The sequence below is a fragment of the Panicum virgatum genome, chromosome 8K (assembly GCF_016808335.1).
Source record: "Panicum virgatum strain AP13 chromosome 8K, P.virgatum_v5, whole genome shotgun sequence".
NCBI lineage: Eukaryota > Viridiplantae > Streptophyta > Magnoliopsida > Poales > Poaceae > Panicum > Panicum virgatum.
Window position 1 is genome coordinate 52,535,863 of NC_053143.1, and position 12,828 is coordinate 52,548,690.

General features: G+C 49.8%; 1 protein-coding gene across 1 annotated transcript; it reads right to left on the reverse strand.

The window, feature by feature from the left end:
* Positions 1-2,093: 2,093 nt before the first annotated feature.
* Positions 2,094-6,532, reverse strand: LOC120645179 (F-box/LRR-repeat protein 3-like). Its single transcript, XM_039921955.1, has 8 exons — positions 5,648-6,532; positions 4,785-4,907; positions 4,563-4,667; positions 4,044-4,443; positions 3,823-3,952; positions 3,438-3,732; positions 3,038-3,352; positions 2,094-2,304 (listed from the first exon to the last, which is right to left on the reverse strand). The coding sequence occupies exons 1-7, from the start codon at positions 6,314-6,316 to the stop codon at positions 3,083-3,085; spliced, it is 1,992 nt and encodes a 663-aa protein (XP_039777889.1). The 5' UTR covers positions 6,317-6,532; the 3' UTR covers positions 2,094-2,304; positions 3,038-3,082.
* Between the last annotated feature and the right edge of the window lie 6,296 nt (positions 6,533-12,828).

Consider the following 12,828-nt stretch of genomic DNA (forward strand, 5'->3'; position numbering starts at 1 on the left):
TGTGTGAACCGAAGAAAAAGAAAGACAACAAGCCGACGGAGGAAACAACAATGTGAAAACGAAAGGAGAGTTTGTTGACCAACTGATCCGGTAACAGAGGCACACGCAGTATATAACGTCGGATTCAGATCGGAGGGAACTGAGGGAACAACCAGGAGGGGCGTCGGTCTATATCCCGAACATCATCACAAGCCCTCGAACCTAGAGTGAGAGAGTAGCTATGGACTAGTTATCTCTAATCAAAAATCCTTAGGAAGAGAAACAGAAGCAATTCGGAAAAACTCCCCAAACAGCAGCTCTGTTGAGTCGGACCGGTCTGACCGCTAGCACAGATCGGTCAGACCGGTCGGGCTGGAATTTGAATTTCCTGACCGGTCAGACCGGTTACACAGACCGGTCAGACCAGTCGCTCCTAAACAGCCCGCAACCAAAGCTCCAAATGGCAAATCTCGAGCAAACGAAGTCTAAATCCAACGAAACTTGGAGGATACCTTCACACATGTCCCGTGAACATATCCCCAAGAGATCTCTCCCAAAAGATAAAAGGATCTTGAGAATTCGGGGGAAGATCAAAGTGGATTGGGGTTTTCTCAAGAACACAAAAATTCCAATTCGTGAGAACTCACGATTCTAGGTGGTTTGGCACTAGGCTAGATGCATAGGAATCGTCACAGAGTTCGGCAAAATACGAATCCAAGGGCTCGATTCCTCTAAACACGAAATATCCCAAAAAAAGGAGAAATCAAACCCAAAACGAAAGAGAGGAAGGGGAGGACGAATACTCTGCACACATAGATGATCTCAACAAGATTTAATTCATAAATTTCAGAGGAATTCACCTATACAAAGCTAGAGCCATCCGCCCATCATCCTACCCACTAAAATTGAGAGATTAGCTAAACCCTAACCCTCTTTCGCGTTGGAGTCCTTGGCCCTAACCTGGAGCAGGGGCAGTGAAAAGGAAAAACGAAGAGAAAACAAAAAGACTCAAGAGACTCCCCCAGCCACGGGCTGGTGGGGGTATTTATACCCAGCTGCTGCGGCCAGACCGGTCAGACCGGTCCATGGGACCGGTCAGACCGGTCGGGTCTGCAGCAGCCCGCTGTACAGACTCAATCGACGGTGGAGTTTTTTTTTTCGACTCGAACTCTTTGCTGCGATGCCGCCACATCGACGAAGTTCCGGTCCGTGGTATTGGAGGATCCGCGAAACCCGGGTAGGTGGCCGGTTTTGTGAAAACCGCCAAAACTTCACGCGCGAGAAGATTCCCGCCTCCACGCCGTAGCCCTGGACGCCGTTCCCGCCTCGGCCTTCTGACGGCCCTAGACGCCGCCCGACGCCCGTCACCTTCTCGCCCGCAGCGAGGCCCTAGACGCCGTCGACGCCCGTCGCCTCCATCAATCCCGAGACCGACGCCCGTGCCTCCACGACTTGGCGTCTTCAACCGCCGTCCGCCTCCTTGGTTTTGTGGCGCAAACCAAGAAACCCGCTTTCCGTCGCCGCTTGCGCCCTCGATCCAGGAATGGATGCCACAGCTGCCGCCCGGCCTGAGCTCTTCCACGGCAGCTCTCCGTCGACACTCGACGCCTGTGTACCTGCAATCCAAAAACTAAGCGCACGATCATAACATACGGTTGACAATTCACTCATCACAAGCAGGATATGTTCCTCAACATTCCTCATAAACAAATACGACGGAGCAGCGTGGATAGCCTGAGCTACCGCAGCGCGTGAGCGCTTTACTGTAAAGAAAATTGCAGAGCTGAGTGTGTTACAGAGGCTTCCATTGTTTGTAAAAAAGGGCTTGCATTGAACATTCGCTCTGGGCATAGCCCCAGAGACCAAATGAGTTACGAAGCCTGCGCCTGTGCCGGGAGTTGGACAGGGGTGACCGCTTCCCCTTCATGCTCGGCGCTGACGGGCTCAGCTCCACCACGGATGCCGGCGAGCCCGGAGCCAACTACACACGCTGGCTGGACTGTGAACGCATGCGCAGCAATCGATGGTTCAGTGCCGATGTAAACAGCGACATCTCAAGCTCTCCAGAGTTCAGAAGCCATTGAAAAGATCACACTTTCGTCTTTTTCTTTCACTGGAAGGAAACTGGCCCCAAAAGGGGTAAACTTTGAATTCAGCAGCAGATGCTCTCACAAAGTTTGGTCCGAAAATTCCAGTACAGAGATTTTTCAGCACGGACAGTCAGCATACTGTCAAAACTCTGAAAGTTTACACATAACATTGCAGGACAAGTGTTACAGCCATGAGCACTTCCAGTTCCTAATCATCTTTTTTCTCTAGTCTGTACATAGTTCTTAAGGCGTCGCCTAGGCGTCGCCTAGTCGTCGCCTAGGCGTCGCCTAGTCGTCGCCTAGGCGATGAGGCGCTCCAAGGCTCCAAGGCGTCCTGGACGCCTTGCCTAATTCATGTCAGGAAGGGATGGAGGGAGGGAGAAGGGAGAAAGAGGACGAAAACCGATCAGCGATAGCAAGATGATGTTGTACCTACCGTCTCTGACAGTGCTGCGCCTGGGCAGCACCGCCTCCGCGCCGTCCGGCAGGGAGGAGGAGCGGCGGCGCCATAGCTCCATCTGGGGGTGGCCGCGGCAGGGAGGAGCGGGGGCACTGGTGCTCCATCTGGGGGTGGCCGCGGCAGGGAGGAGGAGCAGCGGCGCTGGTGCTCCATCTGGGGGTGGCCACGGCAGGGAGGAGGACTGGCGGCGCTGGTGCTCCGTCTGGGGTGGCCGCGAAGGGAGTGGCGGCGCACGACGAGATAGGGTAGGAGGGAGCGGGTGGGCTGACGGGAGGAGATGAGTAGTTTATGGGCTGGTAGTGATTTGGTGGACTGGGCCTTACATTCTTCCTGGGCCTTTTCTCTTTTCTTTCTTCTTTTCTCATTTCTTTTCCCCTTTATATTGCTAATTATACTGCTAATATTCTGCTTTTACGTTGGTGTATGGCGTCGCCTCGCCTCGCCTAGGCGTCCAGAGGAGGTAGGGCGCCACACCTCGCCTCAACGCCTTAAGAACATTGAGTCTGTAGCCAGAAGGATGACTGATCGCTAGATTTGCCAACTGGGTTCAAGCTCATCCCTTGTAGAGAAGGGGCTTGTCGACCCACCTGACACGGCATCCGCAGGCCTGCAGCATCTGGAGGAGCTCTGGAGAGAGCACAGACCTCAGCCCGCCCAGCAGCTTCAGCTTCTTGAGCCTTCTGCAGGAGGCTCGCAGCGCCATCTCGAACCCCTCGATGGAGACCCAGGAGAGGTGGACCATCTTCACGTCCTGGAGGCACCTCAGGGAGCCCAGCAGATGGCACAGGCCCAGGCCAGTGACTTGGCAGTAGGATATGGTAAGCTGCAAACAAACCAAGGAATACAATTTAAGGTCCCTGGTGCTTCACAAACTGCAAAAGAGAAGCCAAAGTTGTCTAGTTCTTTACTTGTCTGAGATTTTGGGAGTATCTTGAAAGAGCCCAGAGGCCAGCATCATCCACGGAGTAACAGCGCTTCAGGTCCAGTTCTATCAGGCTAGGGCAACCAACGGCTATGGAGGTGATCCCGATGCCTGTGATGCGCACCAGGCACCTCAGCTCGAGGTTTGTGAGCTCTTCCAGAGTGCTTAGGTGCTTCAAACCAGCATCAGTGATTTGGGTGCAGTAGCATAGGTTTAGCATCCTGATCTTCTTGCAGCCACGCACTAAAGCTGCCAGCCCTTCATCAGTAATGGCGCTGCAACTATGAGGAAGAGAAACAAGTGCATTTTGGTTTCAGTGATCAATGATTAACTGGTATGTAATTACTAAAACATATAAGAACATCAATTACCGGTACAAATCAAGTTCCAGAAGCTTTCCGCAGTTTGAACCGATGTAAACAAGGCCTTTATCAGAAATGCCCGTGCAGAGGCCAAGCTTCAAGATTTGCAGTTCTGAGCAGCTTGCCAAGTGCTGCAGAGCTGAAAATATGGAAGTTTAAATAACGTAGCTCGAATGCAATGATGAACTATTAGAGAAAAACAATTGAATGCACAGCTATATTTCAATTACCCTCATCATTAATGCGGCAATCAGTAAGGTCGATTTCCTTAAGATTGGAGCAGAGGGTTCCGATTCGCTCTAGTCCCTTCTCATTTATAAAAGGGCAGGACTCCAACCGGAGGCATTCAACCATTCTACAGTTCTTGGCGATTGCAGCAAGGGCATCATTCGTAAGAAGATGGCAACATGTGACGTCGATAGTCCTTAGGTAGCCGCAATTAACAATAAGTGAAGTGATACCATCATCTGTAACACCATTGCATTTGCTGAGCCCAATTTCAACCAGGTTCTTGCAGCTGTCACCAATGGCCTGAAGATTTGAGGCAAAGATTTCAAGGCCGTCGAGTCTTAAAACTGTCAAAGTCTCACCTATTGTTGATAACTTGGATAGGAAGCAAGTCTCTATCTCCTGCAAGTGTAAAGCAGAGGGTGAACAACCACTGGAAGTGTGAATTTGACCTCTGAAGTGATATCGTGCATTTGCATCATTTGTTCTCATAAAGCAAAGGGCAAAGGAACTACACTCACATGTAAACTGTGTCCAGCATTTATTTTTCGGATAACTCTTTGACTGTCTATGAGTAAAGCTAAGCCCTGAGAAGTCACGTGGTGACACCTTGATACATCAATACTCTGGAACAGATGAGGTTGAAAATGCGATAAGCACAAAAAATAAATAAATAAAAGAAAATGGCATCATAGTATACAAAGTGGATCATAAAGGGATCTGCATCCCTGCAAGGTGATTACCTGCAGCGAGTTGCCTGCACCTAGCATTTGTAGGCCATCATCGTCTATAAACAAGCAGCCAACCATTGATATTTCCTCTAAGTTCTCAAGAGTGGACAGCGATCTAAGGGATTCATTGCTCACCTGCAAAAATGCCGAAAAGGAGAGAAATTTGAGGATTCTTGGATTTTCACAGAATCACAGTAAGAAACAATCATAACCATCGAGCGGTTGAGCCCCATTAGGTATATCCACTGGAAACCAGATAACAGGAATACACATGTCATGTATTCAAAGTCTCAAACTGACAAGTAAATCTTACACTGCAGAACAAATTTATGGACAGAACACAGAACCTAAATAAATTAAATAAAGTTCTATTGAATTTTAATCCTCTAACATCTGAAGCCAAGATACATAGTAGTAGACATTGAACAAGTAACATCAAGATGCTGAGTGTTTTAGATTACAGAAATTTCAATCACACTGTCTCAAGCTTTCATTCTTTTGGGACACCATTTTCCATTTGAACAAGCACCTAATTTTAAATCAAACATTGTACCTGCAAATAAATGCTGAATCTTTCCACCTCACTTGATTCACAGACGCAAAACAGAGTCAAACATCGGCAAGGGAACTATCATAATCCCTGCCCAACGAAGTAAGAAGAATCATAATGTCTGAAGGAGACAGCATCCTACTAACGTTGCAATATTTGCAACTCGTTCTAGTCTGTTAGCACATTAGTGTGCACTTTGAATTCTCGAGAGGTTAAGTCACAAGTAGTTTCAATCGAATCCGTCAGAGGCTTCACAGCAATCTCAAAAGAGTATTTTCGTGCCCCTAATCATGTTATACTACTAGCCAAAGAGATTCAATGGTACCTTGAGGTAGGAGATGTCAACGCTGCGGAGGTCGGGGCACTTCTTGGCGAGCAGCTCGATGCCAATGTCGGAGATCTCGCGGCACCACTTGACGCTGAGCCTCTCTAGCCCGGGGCACCCGACGGCGACCTTGGCGAGCCCGACGTCGGTGACGCCAAGGCACTTGTCCATGACGAGCTCCCGGAGCCCCGCCGCGGCGGCGAGGGCGGCCATCTCCCTGTCCCCGGCGGCGACGCAGTGGGACAGGTCGACGGCCTCCAGCCGCGGGCACGCCGCCACCAGCGCCTCCAGGCCGCGCCACCCGACCCCGCTCGCGCGCGCCAGCCGCACCCGCCGCAGGCCCAGGCCCAGCTCGGCGCCGCCGCCGCCCAGCAGCGCGGCGGCGAGGGAGGCGTCGTCGAGCCCCGCGCAGGCGGAGAGGTCGAGCGCGGCGAGCGCCGGGAAGGCGCGCAGGACCCGGGGCAGCGCCTCGCGGCGGAGCGGGCGCGCCGCGCGGCGCGACGCGGCCTCGGCGCGCGCGAATGCGCGGCTGGCGAGGCGGCACGACTTGCGGTCCCGCGGGTCGCGCACGCCCGCCAGCGCGTGCGCGAGCAGGTCCAGCGAGAGCGCGTCCACGCCCGCGCCGCCGCCGCCGCCGCCGGCGGAGTCACCGGGGCCGTCGTGGCTCATCTCGGTTTTGGGGGCGATCGAGATCCGATATCCCCCCGCCGGTCGAGCAGGTTGTGGGAGCGCGCGTCGGGAAGCTCGAAGGGCGACGACTAGCTAGCTAGCGAGGCTTGCTGTGTAGCTGGGGGCGTCTACGAGCGAGCGTTGGCCGGCGGCGGCGGGGAAGAGGAGGAGGAGGGGTGGTTGCGGCAGTGGCGGCGCGGCGCGGGTCGCTGGGAAGCTCCCTTCGCTGCGGAGCGCGCACGACTTGTTTAATGCAGGCCGGTTGAAGAAGCAGGGAGGAAGTATCAGTGGGGTGACTGACACGTGGGCCCGGCGTAGTGGATTACGAGGCAGCAAAGAGACGACGATGCCATATTTTTTTAAATAAAAATAAGGGTGTTAGACTGACGATGGCAATGAGGTTGGTGGGGAGGGTTGTGGGCTTGCGGCGGTGGACGGTGGTGTGGCACGGCGGAGTCGGGGAAAAACAAAGTACATTGAGAGATACGACGAAAAATATTTCTCCACACTTCCTCTAATTACTTGGATAAACCTGTGATTCATGATGATTTTGGACCTCATCATTTTTTTTCTCCGCGCACAATCAAACAAAACAACCTAAGGTGTTTTTTTTATCCATGCCTATTCATTCGGTTAGTCTAAGACGAGTCAAGTGTTGTCTATATGATAAACTTTCGGTACGGTCACTCGCCTATGTTCCTCTTTAGCAATAAGAATGGTAACAAAAACCATGAAACATATCGAAAATAAAACCACAAAGAGAATCAAGTCCGTAGAACCTTAGCTTATACTGAGGGTCGATGAGCAAAACCATCACCAAGAGAAGTAGTAGACAAGATTTCTAGTAGTATCTTTATTCCCATCATGGCATCCATGACCATTTCAGCCAACTCATGGGATGACTTTCAGCTTCCGAGTCTCCACGCTCACTGCAAGTAGGTCCATGCCCCCGGTCGCTGACTCACTTCAGCAAACAAAATGGGTAGCTCTAGCACCACAACTCGTGGGGGGTGAGGTTGGATATCGCTGAAGGTGATAAAATCAAGGTGACGATAAAATCAATGTTCATCACCTCACCTGAAGAAAATTTCTGCCAGCTCACCAACCAAACGGCCCACCAACAAGAATATTATTACGTTTCTTATATACGTTTAGCAAGAGTTCAAATTGTTTGACTTATTAATAAGCGAGAATTGCAATTTGGACGGAGGGAGTAATTACGAACTGAACTGAATAGTGTTAAGTGTTCACACACATTTGTTACCAAGATGTGCGTTATAAAGAGGAGAACCGTGATTGGAAGTTGGAGCTAAAAAAAAAACTCTTCCTGGCTTGTTTGGGTACATACATGTTGATCTAAGGAGGGTCTCGCAGGGAAACATTTTATTTTCACCTTAATCGGTCGATACATATTGGGAGAATGTGGGTTTATTCAAAAAAAAAAAACTTGAGTTGCATACTTACATGATGATCATATGTGACCATCATCTTTGGATCTAGAGTAAGGATGGGGGCACTGCGTGTGGTTTTCCATGCAGATGAATCTCGTTGCGCGACCCGTTGACTCTGACTCATTAGATTCCGATGGAAGTTGCCTTAGCTTTTTCCACTGAACCTGGTCATTTTTTTTATACACAAGTTGGATCCATGTTGGTTCCCGTAGATTGGATCAGAGAATCTGAGCAGACCAGGTTCAGTAAAGCTAGCTAGCTCGAGCTTGCATGCAAATGCAAGACTTCCACGCATGCTGGCTAGGGGCCCAGGGCTAATTAATTATGGATCGGAGGTGCATATAGTCAACCGGAGAGCTTAGATTAATTTGCATGAAACATATCATGGGAAGATTTGAGAGCAGTACTCCAAAACCTTTTAGAAATGTGTACATCGAAGACACATTTAAGTTAGTTTTTGTTAAACTATGGACAACTTTTTTTAAAAAAAAATCCTATATGAACTTATAATTCTTCATGAATTTAGGAGCTAAATTCATGCCAAATAAATCCATAGGCTGGGTGTGATTTCTAATGAATAGCATATTACAACCAATGCAAGTGGCGACGAGCATATAATCATGGGTTAATTGGATCTATGCCATTACAGTTTTCCAAATTCTCTGATCAAGCAATTCAACGCCTCTGATTTATTTAGTTTTCCAAGTTCTCCAATTGGATCAAGTAATTTAAGACATTGGAGGTCTACTACTACACTTGTCTGTTAGCAAAATGTGTGTATGTTCTTTGATATAACACACACTGACACTATACGGGTGAAAAAGAGCTTCTGCTTTCAGTCACGTCTTCCCCCTTAGAAGTAAGGACTAACTCATCAGCAACAAAAATCTCTGCAATCCTGGATCTAGATTCCAGTGTACTCTGAAGTTGTTCTTTACAAAATATACACAAAGTAAATTCATTGTTCATTTCGCAAGCACAAAAAAAACAAAATTATTGTTCTGCTTGTTCCATGTTTCTTTCAATTAAGCAAGAAATTCATGACTCCTGATTCCTGAAGGACCTTGATGGTTTAACTCAAACAGAGGATCTCCATCTCCATCTTCCATGTGTTCTTTCTGCATGCCAAATATGCAATTTTGTGACTTGTGAGATGACAGAAACCAAGAATAGAAACCAAGGCCAATCTTGTGACGTGAAACCAAATACCATTTTGCTCTTCCTAAGCGTGCTTAGTGAAAATGCATGGTTGAAAACTGCAGCTTACATTGATAACACTCATGCATTTCCTTGTGATATTGTGGATGAACAAACCACAAGAGTTTCAATGGATCGGAAGTTCTGGCTGTTGTAGTCATACCTTTGGACACACTGCACGTGACAGAAAAAAAAAGAGAAAGTTGCTAGTGAGGATTTCAGCTTAATGGAAGTCACTTAAACCGGACAGCACAATTCTTGTAGAATCTATTAGTCAGACGGAATTCTCCCTACCTTGCTTCTTGCTTCGAGGCCACCACAAAGAACGTTGTTAACCATGTGTTCTGCATGCCTACCATTGTGAAGGAAGCGTGTCAAAAAAAAAAGTAGCAGGCAGGCAAGGAGTACATGAAAACTGGTCAGCGTTTTCAAATGACTGTTTCAATTTTGCATCCAAATGTTGTGGGAGAATCCAATGTGATCAATACTTCACAGATGAGAGTGCTTAAATACCCTTCCCTCCACCTTCTTCATTGTGGATAGCGAGAATATGTGCCTCAAAGTTTCAGACCGATGACACTAAGTGCATTTGGGATATTGGAGACAAACGAACTATGGTGAAAGCAATTGACTGTGCATCCACAGGCAGGTTGCTGGTGAAGGCATCCGATAATCAAGTTTCTGGCTGGAAGGGTAGACTCTTATCCTATGGTGGGAGACTGACCCTTCTCAAATCTTGTTTGGTAAGTATTTCAATTTAGTTGATGTCTACAATCAAGTTTCCAAAGTGGGCTATAAATATAGATGAGTCACTTCGTCTGGAATAACACAGAAGAAAATCACAAATATCATCTAGCTAATTGGCAACTGATCTCCCGACAAAAAGAGCTAGGTGGGCTAGGAGTCCCTTATTTGAGGAAGCTGAATATGTGACTGCTAGTTTCCTGGATTCAGAGATGTCATCTGAGTGCGATCTGGAGAGAGATTGTTGACTATAAGTATAAGATTAATAATCATAACATTTTTTGTTGTCCAGACATAGGAACCTCCCCTTTTTGGAAAGGGGTTATGTGGGCAGCTCAGGCTGCTAGGATTGGCTACCGCTGGAACATTGGTAATGGTCGTAGGGCCAGGTTTTGGGAAGACTGTTGGTTTGGCGGTTTAGTCTGGCTGTCCAGTACTGGCCCCCTTTATTATGTAATCTGTAACGAAAAAGGGATAACGGTCGAGATTGAATCCATTGCCCGCTGGTGGGTGAGCAGAGCAACAATAAGAATGAAAATCTGAACTGTCGTGTCTGTGCAGTGTGCTGCTGTGCTCTGGGTTCTGTGGAAACTAAGGAATGGTTTGTGCTTTCAAGGGAAGATTTGGCGTCAAGTGGAACCAGTGCTGGGGGCTGGGGGTGGTGGCAAGGACACTGGACAGATGGAAGCCTTTAAACAAGGAGAACAAGAGATCAGAGATGGGCTGCTTCATTGGGTAGCTGGCGCAACGTGGGGCATGGGCACCGATGATCGGCAGTTCCAGCAGGGCTCCAAAGCTGCGGTGGGCTTAGGTATGTTTTACGACAACAATACCGGCGAGTTGTGGTGGGCTTAGGTATGTTTTGGGAGACAACAAGACGCACTGCCATGCCCAGCAGCAGCAAGAAGATAAGAACACTGGCTCAAATCATTAAAAAAATGTACATTGAGCATTAATTATGCGTGCTCTGCTTCTTTTTGCCGCTCGTCTTGTTCTTGAAGGCGATGTTGGCCCATTTACATGATACACTGCACACAAGAAAAATGTACAGCATTCATAAACATTAAGTACAGACGGAGGTGCTGCATTTTGATGTAATAAGTGGGTTGTAGGCTGTAGCCTCTAGGAGGTCAAGGCCGGGACGTTTTCTCCCATCATCTAAAAAAATGTACAAACATCTAAGGACCAAATTATGCACGTTAGGTCCTTGCATCAAATTTGGCAGCAAGCAAAAGTTCATGCTGGTTGCTCAACTGTTCTGAATGACTATAGCTGAATCAAGCACCCAAAGGAAGAAAAACAAAGAACTCCACTCTGTCACAAATGGAGGCTTGTTGCATTGATAGAGGCCCAAAGGGCAATATATATAGAGTACATGAGACACCCCAAACCCTAGAATATGTGAAGTGACTAAACTACCCTTGACACATATATAGTGACTATAATACCCTTAACACCCCCTCTCAAATGCAACGTGAATGCAATGTCGTTGCATTTGGAGAGTTGATACTAAGCACTAGACTCAAACATAAACATGAAAATAATACATCCAAAGTCCGAAATTAAAAGATGTCGTCGAAGCGTGCAACTCTTGGAACATGTCGATGTAGGAAAGGATCTCCTCCACAAGAGGGTGTCGCCTTTACAACCGTACTTCAGCAAATAGCCCGAGTCTTCACAAGTAGTTTCAATCGAATCCGTCAGAGGCTTCACAGCAATCTCAAAAGAGTATTTTCGTGCCCCTAATCATGTTATACTACTAGCCAAAGAGATTCAATGGTACCTTGAGGTAGGAGATGTCAACGCTGCGGAGGTCGGGGCACTTCTTGGCGAGCAGCTCGATGCCAATGTCGGAGATCTCGCGGCACCACTTGACGCTGAGCCTCTCGAGCCCGGGGCACCCGACGGCGACCTTGGCGAGCCCGACGTCGGTGACGCCAAGGCACTTGTCCATGACGAGCTCCCGGAGCCCCGCCGGCCGCGGGCACGCCGCCACCAGCGCCTCCAGGCCGCGCCACCCGACCCCGCTCGCGCGCGCCAGCCGCACCCGCCGCAGGCCCAGACCCAGCTCGGAGCCGCTGCCGCCCAGCAGCGCGGCGGCGAGGGAGGCGTCGTCGAGCCCCGCGCAGGCGGAGAGGTCGAGCGCGGCGAGCGCCGGGAAGGCGCGCAGGACGCGGGGCAGCGCCTCGCGGCGGAGCGGGCGCGCCGCGCGGCGCGACGCGGCCTCGGCGCGCGCGAAGGCGCGGCTGGCGAGGCGGCACGACTTGCGGTCCCGCGGGTCGCGCACGGCCGCCAGCGCGTGCGCGAGCAGGTCCAGCGACAGCGCGTCCACGCCCGCGCCACCGCCGGCGGAGCCACCGGGGCCGTCGTGGCTCATCTCGGTTTTGGGGGCGATCGAGATCCGATATCCCCCCGCCGGTCGAGCAGGTTGTGGGAGCGCGCGTCGGGAAGCTCGAAGGGCGACGACTAGCTAGCTAGCGAGGCTTGCTGTGTAGCTGGGGGCGTCTACGAGCGAGCGTTGGCCGGCAGCGGCGGGGAAGAGGAGGAGGAGGAGGAGGAGGAGGAGGGGTGGTTGCGGCAGTGGCGGCGCGGCGCGGGTCGCTGGGAAGCTCCCTTCGCTGCGGAGCGCGCACGACTTGTTTAATGCAGGCCGGTTGAAGAAGCAGGGAGGAAGTATCAGTGGGGTGACTGACACGTGGGCCCGGCGTAGTGGATTACGAGGCAGCAAAGAGACGACGATGCCATATTTTTTTTAATAAAAATAAGGGTGTTAGACTGTTGACGATGGCAATGAGGTTGGTGGGGAGGGTTGTGGGCTTGAGGCGGACGGTGGTGTGGCGCGGCGGAGTCGGGAAAAACAAAGTATAAAAGTATAAAGAGAGACACAGCGAAAATGTTAGGATCCGATAATGTGTTGGAGTGTTTACAAGCTAATATTTCTCCCCACTTCCTCTAATTACTTGGATAGACCTGTGATTCATGATGATTTTGGACCTCATCATTTTTTTTTTCTCCGCGCACAATCAAACAAAACAACCTAAGGTGTTTTTTTATCCATGTCTATTCATTCGGTTAGTCTAAGGCGAGTCAAGTGTTGTCTATATGATAAACTTTCGGTAC

Coding starts and splice junctions, on each gene's coding strand:
- LOC120645179 (XM_039921955.1), bottom strand. CDS start 6,316: ATGAGCCACGACGGCCCCGGTGACTCCGCCGGCGGCGGCGGCGGCGGC. Junction 3,953..4,043: donor TTGCCGCATTAATGATGAGG/GTAATTGAAATA, acceptor CCATATTTTCAG/CTCTGCAGCACTTGGCAAGC. Junction 3,733..3,822: donor CTGGAACTTGATTTGTACCG/GTAATTGATGTT, acceptor TCTTCCTCATAG/TTGCAGCGCCATTACTGATG.